The sequence below is a fragment of the Phalaenopsis equestris genome, unplaced genomic scaffold (genome assembly GCF_001263595.1).
Source record: "Phalaenopsis equestris unplaced genomic scaffold, ASM126359v1 Scaffold000600, whole genome shotgun sequence".
NCBI lineage: Eukaryota > Viridiplantae > Streptophyta > Magnoliopsida > Asparagales > Orchidaceae > Phalaenopsis > Phalaenopsis equestris.
Window position 1 is genome coordinate 1,377,546 of NW_018165040.1, and position 17,688 is coordinate 1,395,233.

At 34.1% G+C, this 17,688-nt stretch overlaps 2 protein-coding genes across 2 annotated transcripts in view; both read left to right on the forward strand.

Annotated features, from left to right (window-relative positions):
* The first annotated feature begins 1,878 nt into the window (after nucleotides 1-1,878).
* On the forward strand, nucleotides 1,879-4,240 carry LOC110029661 (probable protein phosphatase 2C 12). The gene is made up of 5 exons (XM_020732056.1): nucleotides 1,879-2,134; nucleotides 2,835-3,155; nucleotides 3,232-3,349; nucleotides 3,425-3,648; nucleotides 3,733-4,240. The coding sequence occupies exons 1-5, from the start codon at nucleotides 1,979-1,981 to the stop codon at nucleotides 3,907-3,909; spliced, it is 996 nt and encodes a 331-aa protein (XP_020587715.1). The 5' UTR covers nucleotides 1,879-1,978; the 3' UTR covers nucleotides 3,910-4,240.
* Nucleotides 4,241-9,028: 4,788 nt separating this feature from the next.
* Nucleotides 9,029-17,688, forward strand: part of LOC110029770 (F-box/LRR-repeat protein At4g29420) — a 19,255-nt gene continuing 10,595 nt past the window's right edge. The window contains exon 1 of the mRNA XM_020732200.1: nucleotides 9,029-9,637. Coding sequence (XP_020587859.1) covers nucleotides 9,160-9,637 — 478 coding nt within the window. The 5' untranslated portion in view covers nucleotides 9,029-9,159. The remainder of the gene's footprint in view (nucleotides 9,638-17,688) is intronic.

A 17,688-nucleotide genomic window follows, 5' to 3' on the forward strand; every position in this document is an offset into this window, starting at 1 on the left:
TGAACTTTTTGAACTTTTGGGACTAAAATAGCCCTATTTAAATAGTTAGGGGCTATTTTGGCCCTAAAATTTAATTTGTACAAACATGTCAACTTAACTATGAATTAGAAGGTACTTTCACTTTTAAAAAATTTAACTAATGCTATTTTGAATGTGATATGAAAGATTTGGGTGGTATAAATGTAAAAAATAAAATTTAGATGTCATATATGTAAATACATAGGAATATATTGCATGGTATATGTGCCAATGTTTGTTCCCCTTAGTATTAAATGATCTTTGCCGATTCTGCTGATGGGTTCAATTTATATAATAACTATGAAAAAATAGAAAAAAAAACGATAAAAAAAATGTAATTAAAAATAAAGGCTGTCACATGAAGAATATATTAAAAGTATTTATTTATTCAGGTTTTCCTAATCGTAGAAGTTATAAATTCTGCAGCGGGCAATGCTTTGAAGCCACAATTTCTTAAAAGTAAAATAGAGTGGCAAGTATGTAAAAACTAAAGTTTAGGTGCTAGATAAGTAAATATATTAGAATTGGGGTATTTATGTAAATTTTTCATTATTTTTTGTTAGAGCTACCAATTTGAAGGCATATTGAGGTTTTAGATATGTAAATACATAAGAATTAGGGATGTAAATGAATCAATGCATTTAAAGAACAACTCGAATTTTACTCGATTAATAGTCCATCACCTTCGTTCAAATTAGTAAATAAACAAGTTTGAACATTTTTAAAAGACTGGGAGCTTCAATAAATAAAATTTGAGTACAGTCCAACTCGCTTGTTGAAAATCATTTAATGTTCAGCAAGTAATTTGTTAAATATTTTATATTTAAATAACAAATTATTTAAATAAAATTGATTAGTTAAAACTTATTTAGTTATTTATTTAATAATAACATAATATAATTAATATCAATGTACATATAAAATTAAATTTATTTTTTTTTTCAATGAACTAATTTGTTAGTCATTATTTATGTTGTTTGATTGTGAAAAAAATTTAAAAAAATAAATTTATGACTTATATATATTATTTTATTTGATATTAACGAGTTAGATGTTAATTGAAATCTATTCAATTATTTATTTAATTAGATTCATAATATCTTTTGTAAATAACATTACATAAAAAATTAAATGTCCATTTAAATTTTTTTACTTTTATAATACCGAACATAAATAAAGTCTGTTAATATTGGATCATTAGCTTATGACTTAATATATTTACTTAACTATAATAATTATCTTAAGTCTAGCAAACCATTTATATACAACCATCTGTCACCTCCCAAAAAAGCTCTTCAGAGTGGTGGGCAGCCCGGGACTTACATATTGTTTTTCGGCCCTACACCTAATCGATGTGAGACTTTTTTGTCTGTGACACACTGTATCCTATGGGCCTGTGTTAAGACTGTATGAGCTAAATTCTGTTTCAATATTTTGCTTTCACTTTACTAATTTAATATGAAAAAACATGTACAAATAAAATATTTAATTTTACATAAAAAATTAAGTAATTATTTGAATTTTTTAATTTTTAAATTAATATAAATAATTCTAGTGAACATTAAATTTTTTAAACAAATATAAACATATTTTTGGAACTCATTTTAAGTTAACATGAACGACTTAAGATTTGATGAAATCAAATTCAAATTATGCAGCTGGATCACGACAATTAAGAATTGAGTGGTATGTATGTAAATGCCCCTAAAAATATCGTTGTTAATTAATTTCTATTAATCAAAACGTAACATTCCCTTAGCGACCTAATTATCCAGATTGCTCTTGCCTCCATTGATTCCCCACTTTAATAAGACACGTCTACATAAGTGGCGCCCTTCTGTTCTATAATTGTAAAGCCGGCCGGACGGTAGAGTTTTGTAAAACCCACTTCTCTCTCTCTCTCTCTCTCTCTCTCTCTCGTCTCTCTTCTCTCTCTCTTACCCGAGGGGTTCCATCATCCATGGGGCTCTGTGCTTCTTCTGAGTCTGTGCAAAAGAGAGAGAGAGAAAGGAACGTTGCATACTGTCATGGCGATAGAGGAACTTCAAGGCTTGCTTCTCTTTACTCTCGGCAAGGAAAAAAAGGACCGAATCAAGACTCTGCAATCCTCTATCAGGTATGAGATTCATCTGCCCCTATATTTTCTTATCACTGAACTTTAATTCAAGTTAAAGAAAAAAAAAAGTTGAAATCTCGGTTTCAGTTTTCTTGTTTGTGTCGGAAAGTTTATGCAACAGGATCAAAGTGATCCGAATACTTGGGTTTTCTTGGATCGAAGTGATCCAAATCCATGATTTTCTTACTCAAGATTCCAACTTCTTGGGAAAAGTTGTAAAATTTGAGTTTTTTTATTGCGTATCTTCTTGATCTGGGGATCAAAAAGAAATTTTTGCAATCTTTTACTTGAGATCCTAGTCGATAAGGACTCCCTGAAATAAATATTTAGGTTTTGTGACTGGTATTGGATTCAGTTTTGTGTGGTTGCTAAAGGTTTAACAGAAAAATATTATTTTTGATAGAGTGACACGCAAATGATTCTCCTTGTTGATAATTTCATATTTTGGAGAAAGTTTGGTTTAAATTCTCTCAACCATGTGTTATTATTCACATGGCCCATTCATAAATCATTTATTGTGTTTTTTTATTGGAAATATTCTTATGAATATCTGCAACATAGACATGTGGGTGACAACAAATCATAATTGTATAAATCAAACGAAGAAAACACCCAACTTGATAAATCTCTGTCTTCTTCTAATATAGAGCTAAACTATGGCGACTAACTTGAGAGCTGTCCTTCTTTGTTCGAATTGAAGGGGTTTGGGATGGAAGATGGCGTGTTCTGTGGAGTTTTTGATGGCCATGGAAGAAATGGTCACATAGTGAGCAGGCTAGTGAGGGACTCTCTTCCTTCTCTGCTGCTCCAGCATCGCCATGACAATGCCTATGATTCGAGTGACTGCGATGACATGAGCTCCATCGATGAAAGGCTCAGCTCGGCGTCCTCGCCGGAGCTTTTCGATGAGTGGAAGGAAGCCTGCATCAGCGCATTCAAAGCCATGGATAAGGAGATTGAGCTCCACCCTAAGTTAAACAGCTTACATAGTGGAACCACTGCAGTAACCATCATCAAACAGGTAATAAAGATATCAAAGCTTACATCTTTATAACAAATGTCAGCACAACAGCTTCTGAATTCTCATAATTTTGCAGGGAAATGATTTAATTATCTCAAACCTCGGTGATTCAAGGGCTGTAATGGGAACCATCTCAGAAGAAGGCTACTTGAAAGCTGTTCAGCTAACAACAGATCTGAAACCCAATGTTCCCCGTAAGAAAACTCTACTTACCATTTGCTTATATACTTGCCAAGCGTGAACTCTAAGCCCTGGACTCTGTTATCCAGATGAAGCAGAGAGGATAAGGAAGAACAACGGTCGAGTTTTTGCACTAAGGGATCAACCCGACATACAACGAGTATGGCTACCAGATACAAACTTCCCAGGCCTTGCCATGGCCCGTGCTTTCGGAGACTTTGAACTTAAGAACTATGGCGTCATTGCAATTCCTCAAGTCTCGTATCGCAGGTTAAGAGAAAGGGACCAATTCATAGTTCTGGCAACAGATGGGGTAATGGATTAATTGGTCGGCCTCCTCCTTTCAGTTCATTTTGATCATAATGGTTTCTAAATTATCTTTTTGCTGATGTTGCAGATTTGGGATGTTCTTAGCAACGAACAAGTTGTGAAGACTATTTGGTCGAGTTTTTTGAGAGGAAAGGATCCATCCAAATCAGTCGTAAAAGCAGCCGTTAGAGAGTGGAAGCGAAAGTATCCATCTCATAGGGTGGATGATTGCTCTGTAGCTTGCGTGTTCTTTGATGAAAGATGAAGATTGAGGAGGTATCAATGGAGTACAGAGAGCTTGAAGATTAACTGCAGTATGAATGGATGAAGAAGATGATTGCTGCTGCATGTTGTCTGTATATATGGTTTAACGGCTAGTTTTAGGATCGTCGTTACTTGTTTATTAATGAGATTTGTTGGAGCTTGTTTTTTGATGGTTTGGACTGGGACGATTGAGCTTGTTGTGAGCTCTCTTTTATTGTCTTGAGTACAGCAATGGTGTGAGCGGCAGAGTTTCTGATGATAGTTCTATGTGCTAACATGCAGTTTGTATGTACATATTTGGTTCTAACATGCAAAGCGAACTAGTTCTCTTATTACTGATTTTGATTAATTATTAATTTTTAAATTATCATGATTATATTTGTTTAAAGGTTGAAAAATGGGGAGCAAGGCTGAAACTTAAAAGAAGTGTTTTTGATAGTTTTGTGTGCAAGTGTTTTTAAGCGTGAATTTGGCAAGTTATGGGAAGTTATCATGTCCAGATGTTGTCGGCGGTCTGACCACACAAAATGCATGTTGACATGGTTAGATGATCGCGGTTGTACAGATAAGTGATTCACCTGACATAATAATAAATTCATATCTGCAAACTCTTAGTTCCGAACAAGTTAATATACATATAGTGAAACAATCTTAACAATCGATGGGTCAATTTATAGATAGTACAATTCTGCTTTATTAAAAGCAAATAATTGAGGCAAGGCTCGTACCAATCAGCCAGCAATTTTGATTTTTTTTTTCTTAATACGCGGAATGGAAGCCATTTGTTGGTGGTGACAAGTTTTTAATAAGAATCTAAATATTTACAGTGATTTTTTTTCTCTTAGTTCCGAACAAGAAAAGGAATGGTCGGAGGTTATTATACGGGCTCGGGTCATCTCTCATTTTCTTATAAATGATTATATATATAATTATTTTATAAATATCCACGGAATAAAAACCCCTCATGTCGGGGGTTTGAATCTATTCTGACACAATTGGCCTCAAAGACGTGGTACTCGAATTGTTAGGCATATTAGAAATGGTTGGAGGATCCTATAATAGCCTTTGGCCATTCCTTTTAAGAATAAGGAATTTTTTTATAAATATTTTTATTATAAAAATGTCGTTATTAATGATAGGATGCTTGTCCACATTCGCAATCCATGTGCTCTGATTTTATCAATCATGCTTCTTTTTTATTATAATCATTCATTATGTAAATGAACTTATTGTGACATATCGTTTATTCTTTGATTTATCCATGATCAGAAACTTTTTTATGTATTATGTTATATTGTTTCTTAGGCTCAATGTACAAAAATTCTTTCTTTCCACAGCTTTTTGACTTGTACTTCTTTTAGTTACAGTTAATTATTTTTCATTGATACGTGTTTTGTACTTCTAAGCAACTTATTAAATTCTTATAATATACTTTGGCCATTAAAATTACATCATATGAATCCCATAATTAATATAGAGCCATCATATTGCTTAAATTGATGATCTCCTCTTATGGTGTTCTAGCAAATAATTAAATCTATATCTGAATTATGCAAAAAATCCCTATGAAAATTTTGAGATTACTTAACTTAATGTTTATTCATTGATTTCTCTTTTTAAGCCATGCCTCTTCTCCATTTTCCTTCCTTCTTCTTTCTCTTGCATTTTCTTTCTCGATCAACATCTTGGCCAGAGAAACAAAGTGAAAGAGCGAAGCGTGGTGTTGCACCAACGTTGGAAAACTCCATGTCCCGAGGGAAGCGAAGGCCGGTACTTGGAGCATCGCCGAAATCTCTTCACGACGAAGAGAGCTTCTTCCCGAGCAACTGTCGAACTTTGATTAACCATTGCAATGGTATAATCTCCTCAACCTTCATATTTTTCTTTCTTAGCCAGCCCTATGATTAGATTTTGCTAGGTGTTGTGGGTTTGGTCACCCACAAAAGACAAGTCTGATCGGTCGCCCGGTATCGTCCAGTTCAGTAGATTGCTCGTTATCGGACGGTTCGATTGACCAAACGATGCCGACCAACTCAACCTTACACCTTTTGATTGGCCAGCTTTGTGGGGTCATCGTGGATTTGGTTGCTCAAGCTACGCAAGTTGGTCGTCCGACACTAGTCGGGACGACCATACGCCTACAGATTGGTTGTTTATTTCATATAGGAAGCCCTAGGTTAAGAAACAAATTCGTGGTCATTTCATTTACGAATCCAAGCAACTTCACATTACAAGTTTTAGCCCTAATCTTAGCATGTCGGAATCCCAATTTCCAATGGTTTTGCCGCTTCCAACCTTCCACAGAGGGGTTGAAATAGTTGGATCTTGAAAAATGAAAAAAAAACTTTGTAGCTAGCTCATTCTACAGGATGGTGAAGGGATTCTAGGACGGAAGAACTTTGTAGACAGTCTCTCCTATAAATGGTGAAGGACTTCTCCTACGAGAAATCGAAGGATGAAGTTCTCCACATTCCTCGCCAAGGCATATGTGTCGCATATCGAAAGTCATTTGAGATCCCATGTGAGATTGATAGAACTAGTTCGACAATCATCGAGTATTTTGGGTTGCATTATATGTGTGTTCATTTGTTGCATTTTTGCATGTGGAGCATATCCCATATTGTACGCATGATAGTGTGAGCACATCGGTTTGATCGACCACCCCGACATGATTGACCGATCGTCTTGGGCTTGATCAGTCGTAACGGGTTGACCACCCACTCTTTTTAGTTCAGTCGATCGTCTGGATTCAATCACTCACTTTGTGTTTGATCGAGCGTCCTGGGCTGATCACCTGCTATTTTGGGATCGTTTTACTACCCCGGTTCGATCACCTCTTTTAGGTTTGATAGGTCGTCCCGAGTCGATCACCCGCTCTTTAAGGTTTGATCGACCGCTCTGGTTCAATCACTACTTTGGGTTGGATCGATCATCCCGGACTGATCACCCGCTCTTTTGGGTTCGATTTGGGTTTGATCGGCCATCCCGAGCCGATCACCCGCTCGTTTTTGTTTGAACGACCTCCCCGCTTTGAGTTTGACCGGCCATCCAAGGCCGATCACTCGTTCTTTTGGGTTCGATCGACCACCTCAGTTTGATCAACCACCGCGGTTCAATCACCCGCTTTGGGTTTGATCGGTCGTCCCCTATCAATCACACACTCTTTTGGGTTTGATTGATCGCACTGGTTCGATCACCCACTTTGGGTCCGATTGACCCCCTACCCAAATCGAACCATTCCCCGAGTTAAGACACAATACAAATAGAGAACAAAGATTTCTCATAATTAGTTTGGATTTATGTGAGAAAAAATATACTATGGAAATTATACATTTATCTAGAGGTTTGCTGGAGAAGTAAAGAGAGAACAAGGAGGATCTCAATATGACTTTTATTGATTTAGAAAAAGCTTACAATAAGCTTCCAAGAGAAATCCTTTGGAGAGTTTTAGAGAAGAAAAATGTTGATCTGAATTATATTCAAGTCCTTAAGGATAAGTATACTAGAGTTGTTACTTGTGTTCGAACAAAATAGAGATTGACCAAGTATGTTTCTATTTCAGTTTGATTACATTAGCGAGAGGCTTTAAGCCCATATTGTTTTGCTTTAGTTATGGATGATCTTACTGGATTGGTGATATTCTTCTTGTGGATAAAACTAGAGAAAGAGTATAAGAAAAAAACTTGAATTATGAAGGTTTACATTGAAGACTAAAGAGCCTCATTTGAGTAGATATAAAACTAAATACATTGAATATAATTTTAGCAGAGTTGTAACTATGAGTAATCAAATTATTAAAAGGTGTGAACCTTTAGATATCTCGAGCCTATTGTTCAAAGTGATGGTGTATAGATGACGACGTTATTAGTAGAATTCATGTTTGTTGGTTGAAGTGGAGGAATGCATCTGGCATATTGTGTGATAGAAACGTACCGCTTAAATTTAATGAAAAATTTTATAAGATAATGGTGAGTTGTAACTATGAGTGATACGAAGGATGTTCTTATTGGACATTTATAGGAGAATGTACCTTGGTGTATGTTTTTGTCTGATGATATTCTTCTTGTGGATAAGACTAGAGAAAGAGTACTGGAAAAAAAAACTTGAATTATGCATGTTTATATTATAGTCTAAAGACCTTCGTTTGAGTAGATCTAAACTTTAATACATTGAATGCAATTTTACTAGTATTATCTTTAGTGATAGAGTTGTAACTATGAGTGATAAAATTATTAAAAGGTGTGAACGTTATATTGTTCCAAGTCATGTTGATATAGACGAGGATGCTATTAGTAGAATTAAAGTTTGCTGGTTGAAGTGGAAGAATGCATCAGGCCTATTATCTGATAGAAAAGTACCACTTAGACTTTAAGGAAAATTTTATACGATGGTGGTGAGACCAGCAATGCTTCATGGTGATGTTGGCATTTAAAAAAAAAAGCATAAAACAAACTTAAGCGTTGTTGAGATGAGAATGCTTAGTTGGATGAGTGGCTTGACACCTAGAGACAAAATACGAAATGAATATATTTGTGATAAGGTTGGTGTAGTTCCAGCGGTAGACAAGATTAGAGAGTGACGTTTAGATGGTTTGGTCACATTAAACGTTTACCATCTGATGATTCAGTTGGGAGAGTAGATGTTTTAGATTTGACTATGTTAAGAAAAATATAGGTAGACATAAAGTAACTTTGGCATATTGTATAAAAAATCATCATAATCTATCAAACTTAATAAAAATATGACAATCGGTAAGAAAAAAAAGATTCATGTAGCCGACCCCACTTATTGGGATAAAGACATGTTGTTGTAAATTTAATACCAGCACAATTTTTATTGATTATCACTTAAGTTTTATTTTATTTATTATTTACTATAATTCTAGCTTGAATTAAATATTATTTTCTCCCATTCAGACTAAACAAGCCGATTTGTGAGTCGGCTCAAGCTCATAAAGCTAAGCTTGAAACTGAGCCCAAACTCGAGCTCAAGCTCAAATAGAGTAAAACTCAAGTCCGAAGGGTCATCTGAATGTAATCATATTATCTTAGATTACATAACTGACTAATCCGGACCTTCAAGAGGACCCGGCCTGAGCTCTACTCATTTACAGCCTGAAATGTTGAGGGCTTGGATATTGAAAGCACATCCCCAAACAAACTAGAATATCGACCCAAAAAAAAACATGTAGGCCAGACTAGAGCGCCCCCCGCCCTCCTCCCCTTCCGACCAGGAGACTCCAAGCGGAGGTATGGAGAACCTCCCTCTTCCCATTCTTGTCGAGATACTAAGTCGGCTTGGCGACTCCACCGACCTCGCTCGCTGCCGCCTCGCTTCCCGAACCCTGCGATTCCTATCCTGCGACGTCCGATCCATATCCGTGGTTTGTTCCCGCGAACGCTTTCTCCGATCTCGCGCTCCCGCGACGAGGGACTTCATTATCCCCTTCCGAACCCTCGTCCTCAATCTGCTGTCCTTTTTGTCGGGAAGCGAGGGAGCCCTCCGCTCACTCTCTATCTCCGCGGAGGTGCCCGATGCCGCTGGTGCTGATGAGGAGGAAGATGATGTTGGCTTTGATGATGCCGATGATCTCCACCTTACTTCTGCTGATTTCCTCTCTCAGTGCCTCCCATCGGTTGCATTAGGGCTGACTTCCCTCTCCATTGGGGACTATTGGTGCCAGGCCTGCTGGCGGCCTTCGACAGCATTGCAGGTTATCTCGGAACAATGTGAGTTTTTTTCTTTTTTTTACTAATTTTTATTTGTACTCATTGTTTTCTTTGGTTGAAGCTGCATTTGGTAGGTTTGAATGATTTGATCTACGAATTTGCTGATTTAAATAGTTTCAATTATAAAATTAAGAAAATCTAACAGGAACTATTTTTCAAATGAATCTCCATTGAGCCAGACTTCAGTTTGATTGGTTCGGTTTGATTTAGATGAACGAAAATATAATTTACCTTAATAATGAACCTTATGGAAAAATACTTAGTGATCTTTATTAAAATTTAGAATTTTGGCTTGTGGAATAAACAATAGTCATTGATTTATGTCACATGTTTATTTACTCTGACTTTAGTGATTTATTGTTTGAAGAAATTAATATAATTTGGTCTTTGATTTAATTGGTTCTACAAAAGACAAAACTGAACCAACCACCAAAAATCAAAGAAAGTCAAAATTACAACCAATAATTGAACTAATATTTTAGCAACCAAGAAAAATAAACCAAATATGTTTGGTTTGGTATGATTTTTTTATTTTATTCTCTATTAGCTTTTTGACATGTTTTTTTGGAACTACTCTTACTTTTTTGGCATCTATTGTAGTAATAATATCTACAAATAAATATCTTAAAAGAAATATGTTAGCGGCTCCTTATGTGTTTTTACACCTAAGAGTTTCTTCAATGCTAAATTCAATAATTGAGCAATGTTGTCTAATTCATAATACATAGTGCAATAATCTATTGTGAGATTTCTAATGAATTCTCAGTTGCTTGAATCAATTTTTACATGTCAAAGCCTCAAAATTAGTTTAGAGATCATCACAATAGTCATAGTTGAATATGGTGCTTTTATGTGCACTTTGAGGTCAGGAACCTTATTACTATTTTAAAAGGAAGGTAGTTTGCTAACCTCATTTTTGGTCACCTTTCCCTTCTTTGGCCTCTGGCCACTCCTATCTAGACACAGGATTCCTTCTCAATACCCCTAGGTAGTTGAGCTGGCTTTGACCTGATCTAGTTGGCTAGGATTAGGTCAGGTCGTCCCCGGCCTGGCTTGGTCTAGTTGGTCTCAGGCCTGGCTCAAGGATTGAGTTAGCTTAGATAGGCTTAAGTCAAAATTAAAATTAAAATTAAAATTAACTCAAATTTACAACTAATTAAATACTTAAATTTGAATTAACTATAAAGTATTTTAAAATGGACCCCAACTAAAACAAATTTGAAGTTAAAATTAAAATTGAAATTCACTTATCCAAATTCAAATTAATTTAAAACCAACTAGAACAAAATTAAATCAAACCAAATTTAAATTAATTAAAGCCTAAATTAAAACAAAAACTAAATATAAATAATAAAAACAATAAAAGTAATTTTTAAATTGAATTAAATTAAACCTATAATTAAGCTAAATCATAATTTAACTAAGAGCAAACCTAGAACAAACCAAATTTAAAACCAAACAAAACATAAAAAGAAGGAAATGAATATTTTAATATCTAACACCTAAATTTATTTTTTTACATGCATGCCACCTTTTCTATACATGAACAAATATTTATATCACTTTTAAATTTAAAAGGGTGGTATAATATAAAAAATATATTGTTTAAGTGATAGATATGTATATATACAAGAGGTCGGTGGTTGGTATTTTAATGTGCCATTAAAAAAGCTAAGTCTAAGCCTTTTTCTAAACCCTGCGCCTTGTTCCAATCCTTAAACTCTTAATTTTTTTATCTTTGCCCTTTGATTTTAATCAAATAGAAATGGATATTAAAGCCTAGCAAGTCTTATAGATGCCCTAGGTGTCAATTTTTGGATTCTCATACTACCTTGCTGAAATGGGGTCTTCTTCCTCTCATAACCAAAGGAATCACAAGCTTCCCCTTCCTCCTTTTTTTATTTCCACCCTTTGATTTTAATCGAAGAGAGAGGTGGTTATTAAAGCCTAGCAAGTCTCATAGAAGCCCTAAGTGTAAATTTTCAGATTTCCATACCACACAGTCGAAATGGGGTCTTTTTTCTCTCATGTCCAATGGAATCGCAAGCTTCTCCTTCCTCATTTGGTTCGCAAGCAAGGAAGCTTGCTCACCTCACAACATTCACACCAGGAACCACAACATTTCTCTTTTCTTCACCCTTCCAACCGAAAGCAACAAGGGAACAACTCTTCATTCACATAAATTAACAATCTAAAACTCTCATTTTTATGATTTCGGCGGAGCAGGACCAAACTCATACACACTCTCATTTGATTCGAACAAAGGAACTAATAAGCAAAGAACAAAAAACTCATGTTGCCCCATATCCTCTTCATTTCACAAGGTACACATTTCTCCAAATAATTTTCTTTTTTAATATCTTAATATGAATATGTTATGAATCTTGATGTATTTTATATGAATTTGTTTTTATAATCTTAGTGACTTAATTATGTAATGATATTTCATTTGCACTGACTCAAAATATTTTTTTAAGTGAATCAACTTCATTTGACTTCATATACATTAAAGAGTTCATTCATATGCATGGTATCATGTTTGATCTTTTGAACATTGCTAAAATTCTGCATATATCTTGTTGTGAGTTTGTTGAAATTCAGCTACCAAAGATGCCTAAAATATGTTTGAACCTTGTTGAATTTCTGCCGCAAAATAGCATTTAAACTTGGCATAAATCCTGTCAAAATCCTGCTGCAAAGCTAACTCCTCTATCCCTCGCTCAAACGTTGATTTAAGGCCATCCAAATGTTGCTCAAATGCTAGCCAAAATCTGTTCAAACTGTCACATAAATAACTTACAAACTTGTTTTAATTTTTTCTCAAATTTAGCCATCATTCACCACTCCTTATTACCTTCAACAGCAAAATAAGAGATTGAAAACTTATTTATATACTACATAATTCCTATGAATTTTCATACATGACATCTAAACTTCAAGTTCTTAAAGGGGATGCGCAAGGGTGTGCAAATTATAGAGGAATTAAGTTGATGTGTCATACTTTAAAATTATGGGATAGGGTAATTGAACATAGATTAAGACGTATTATAAAGATTTCTCATAATCAATTTGGATTTATGTCGGGCAGGTCTACTATGGAAGCTATACATTTATTGAGAGGTTTGATGGAGAAGTTCAGAGATAATAAGGAGGATCTACATTTGATTTTTATTGATTTAGAAAAAGCTTACGATAAGGTTCCAAGAGATATCCTTTGGAGAGTTCTTGAAAAGAAATGTGTTGATATGACGTATATTCAAGTCATTAAAGATATGTATACTAGAGTTGTTACTTGTGTTCAAACTGAAGGAGGATTGACAAATTATTTTCCTATTTCGTCTGGATTACATGAGGGATCGATTTTAAGCCCATATCTTTTTTGCTTTAGTTATAGATGGTCGTACTGGACATTTATAGAAGGATGTACCTTGGTGTATGTTTTTTGTTGATGATATTCTTCTCGTGGATAAGACGAGAGAAAAAGCCCAGGAAAAACTTAAATTATTGAGGTCTAAATTGGAGTTTAAAGGCTTTCATTTCAATAGAACTAAAACTGAATACATGGAATGTTATTTTAGTAGTAGTAGCTCTAGTGATAGAATTGTAATTTTAGATTTTAGGAAGTGTGACTTTGGGTGATCAAATTATTAAGAGGTGTGAACATTTTAGATATCTTGGGTCTGTTGTTCAAAGCAATGGTAATATAGATGGGTATGTTAATAGTAGAATTCAAGTTGGTTTAAACCCTATTCTTTCTAAATTTTAAATTTTCGGAAAAGTACCACTTGACTGAAAAGAAAATTTTATAAGATAGTGGTGAGACCTGCAATGCTCTATGGCGCTGAATATTGGCCTTTAAAAGAGAAGCATAATGCTAAGTTAAGTGTTGTTGAGATGATAATGATTAGGTGGATGAGTGGCTTTACACTTAGAGATAAAATGTGAAATTAATATCTTCGTGAAAGGGTTGGTGTAGCTCCAGTGACAGACAAAATTAGAGTGAGTCGTCTTAGATGGTTTGGTCACATTAAACGTCGACCATCTGATGATCTGATTAGGAGAGCAGATGTTTTATATTCGACTTATGTTAAGAAAGGCAGATGTTGACATAGGAAGACGAGCTTATTGTATAAAAAATGATCTTAATTTATTAGAACTAAATGAAAATATGACACCAAATAGGACGCAATGGAGAAAACAGATTCATGTAGCTGACTCACGTAGTGGGATTAAGGCTTTGTTGTTGTTATTGTTGTTGTATAAAACTAATTTCCTATGCCTTTAAAAATATATTATATGAACTTCAATTTCTACGTACATACTATTAAATTTCTATGTACTTATATGTTTTAACACAAACTTCAATTTGCACGTACATATAGTTTTACGTCTGTATGCAAATTTTTTATGTCATCAAATATATAATATCTAAACTTTTATATTCATAATCCTAGGACATTGGTTTGATAAGTGTATGCATGAGATGTGTTTTACTGATAAAAAGTAAGTGAGAATTATAATTTTGAATTGATATACAAGATTTAAATGCATTAAATAGAAGTTTAAGTGTTGGATATATAAATACATGGGAATTGAGTAACATACATAATTTATTACTTTCAAGTGAATGATCATGTTAGTTTATATTCAAATAAATTTGAATGATTCATTTTAATTATTGCATTTGTGAGTTCACACGACATTATTTTGTACTAACTTCATTATAATACAAATTTTTTGATATGCCTCTGGGAGGTAAATCAGGTTGAGTCTACCATTGATGGTGAATGTCCGGTGATTCTGTGAAGAGGTTGTGAAGTTACTTAAGAGTTTAGAGTAAACATGATGATGTCAAACTTAACATCTGTGAGAATCGTGCAAAAGCTCTTTCTTTTTTCTTCCTTCTTTATGTTAGAAAGGGTCGGTTCTGTTGTTACGTCGACATTCTTTTTGTCGAATGATTAAAGTCCGAATTTTGGACATATGGTTTATACCAAAAAATTGTTGTTACATCTATTTATGGGGCGACGATCATCGATTGTTGGTACTCCTCTTTATAGGTGTGTGGTCATCTAAAGTTGGTACACCTCTTTGTGGGCGTGGTGGTCCTCGCTTTTCAATTGATTCGTTAGGCAATTTTTGTGGTGTTGAATTAGTATGGGTTCTTACATTTTTATGTCATAATTTTAATGACTCTCACCCCTAAACAACTTGTACATTTCTTTCTGGGGGTAGCGATTCACACCCTGTTGATTATACCGACTGAGTTTCTGGCTTGACTACACTTGTTGGATAATTTGTCATAAGCTCTCCCGCTATTTTGTTTAAATTGTTAATCACCTTGTGAGAGATTGAGACAACCATTAAAATCGTCTATTCCATTATTTGAGATAGACGACTTTGATCGAGCTATCGTATAAAATGCTTAAACTTAAAGGTCCACACTAAGCTGTGTTAGTTGTCGACTTGACAGTTAACATGACATATTTTTACAATGGGTAATGAAATCAAATAATTAATTAATTAACAAAACTTTGAAACATCATAAAGAAAAATAAACATATAAAATTTTAAAACACTCCAAACAAACATTTTGCATACACGTCATGCACTTCAAACAAACCTTTTGCATTTCAATTTGTTTTAAAACTTAGTATTGGTTGGCAAAAAGTTGGTTTGGAGTATTTTAAAATTCTATATACTTATTTTTATTTATGATTTTTCAAAGTTAATTAATTAATTATTTTAAAAGTATGTTATGTTAACTGTCACATCAACAACTAGAATGAATTAGCATAGACCCTTTTGATTAATCATTTTGTATGGATAACTTGATATGGCTTGTCTATCCCAAACAATGGAAGGTGGTTTCGATGGTTGTCTTAACGTCTCACAAGTTGATTAGCAATTTAAACAAAACAACGAGGGATCTTATGATGGGTTATACAAAGAGAGCAGTCATGTCAAAAGCTCAACAACTAGTCAACAAGGTGAACCGTCACTCCTATAAAGAGGTGTAGCAATTGTTTAGGGATAGAAATAGTCGAACTTATAACATAAAAATGTACGAGCTCATACCGGTTCGACACAGTCGAAGTCGCTTAACAAACCAATCGAAAGGCAATGATCGTCATCCACACAAAGAAGTGTATCAATGGTTGAGGACTGCCACCTTCACAAAGTGATATATTAATGGTTGAGGATCGCCACCCCCATAAAATGATGTAACAATAGTCAAGAATCGTCACCCCCATAATGAGGTGTACTAACAATCTTCGGGTATAAATTCATTGTTCAAACATCAATTCAAATTTAAATCATTCGACAAAAGACTGTCAAATGTGGCTAGAAAGTTGACCCTTTCTAAAATAAAAAAATGTGAAAGATGAAAGATATTTTGCAAGTCTCACAGACGTAAAATTTGATGTCGTCCTTCTTGTTCTAAGCTACAATGAAGTTTCATGATCTCTTCACACGATCTCCAGACGATCATCGTCGACAAACGATCCAACCGAATTTACCTTCCAGATGCACATTAAAAAGTTTGTATGAGCATTAGAGTCAATACAAGGTAATATATGTAAACTCATGAATGTAATAATAAAAGTGAATCATCCAAATTGATTTGAATGCAAGCTAGTGTGATCATCTATATAGAAGTAATGAACTATGCATGTCACTCAATTACCATGATTTACATATCTATCGTTTAAACTTCCATTTTTTATACATAACATTCAAATCTTGCATGTCACTTCAAAGGTACTATTCTCACTTACTTTATAAAAATAAAACACATCGACTGCATATTTTTATTATACAAAGGTACTATGAATATGAATGTGAAACCTTATATATTATATATTTGATGACATAATAAATTTACATACATAAGTAAAGTTATATCTACGTACAATTTATGGCGTTAAAAATATAAATACATAGGAACTTAGTGGTATGTATGTAGAAATTGATATTTAGATGATATATTTGTAAAGGAATAGAAAATTAGTAGTATGCATTAAAAATTGAAGTGAAGATGGTATACTTGTAAAAGCATAAAAAATAGTGATATGCATGTAGAAAATGAAGTTCGGATGTTAGACATGAAAAAATATATATAAGAATTAAGCAGCAGACATGTAAGAATTTGAAGTATAGATGTCATGTGTGAAAATTGATATGAATTAGATGTTTCAATCTCTTGTTTTACTTTTATGTCTAATAAGGGGCATTGATTTATTGTTGAATTTGAGATGAAATTAAAGGAAGTTTGTAAGTAATTTAGGTGACAAAGTTTGAGCAGATTTTACGCCGTTTTTCAGCAAGATTTTGGCTAGCATTTGAGCGGCGTTTCAACGAAATTCAAATATCGTTTGAGCAGCATTCAAATAGGATCAAAGAACTGTTTCGCAACAGGATTTGGATAGGTTTTTGCGTGGTCTAAGCGTTGTTTTGTAGCAGAAATTTAACATGTTTCAAACAAATTTTGGGCGTGTCTGGTAGTTGACTTTCAACTTTTAAGATTTCAATGGCTGTTTTGCAATATGATATATGTAAAATTGCTGCAAAATTCAAAAGGTCAAACATGATACCATGTACATGAAAGAACTCATTAATGTATATGAAATCAAATGAAATCGATTCATTTAAAAAGAAATAGAATTAAGTGCAAATAAAATATCACTACATGATTATGTGACTAAAATTATAATAGCAAATCTATATGAAATAAACCAAAATTCATAACTCATTCATATTAAGGAGATGGTTGTTTTCGTTCGTTTTTCTCTCTTTTATTTTAAAAGGAGTCGCTAGCTTGTCGATCGTCGTATACTTCCCTCATTCGAATAAATCTCCCTTCCGAACCAGATATGTGATTCGAAGAGGAGAGGAAACGAATAAAAAAGAGACATACGACAAAACGACAAACAAGAGAAAACACAAAACGTGAAGAGCCTACGTGCGGTAAATCTCGCAAGGATAGGTTAAGAGTGTCCGTCCAAACAAGATCGGGCGAAAGCACCTTAAACTGATATCCGCGAAAGAAT

Excerpts from the sequence above, each read along its gene's own strand:
- LOC110029661 (XM_020732056.1), top strand. The coding sequence starts at position 1,979 with ATGGGGCTCTGTGCTTCTTCTGAGTCTGTGCAAAAGAGAGAGAGAGAA. Across the intron at positions 2,135-2,834 it reads ACTCTGCAATCCTCTATCAG|GGGTTTGGGATGGAAGATGG; the intron begins GTATGAGATTCA and ends TTCGAATTGAAG. Across the intron at positions 3,649-3,732 it reads TAGTTCTGGCAACAGATGGG|ATTTGGGATGTTCTTAGCAA; the intron begins GTAATGGATTAA and ends CTGATGTTGCAG.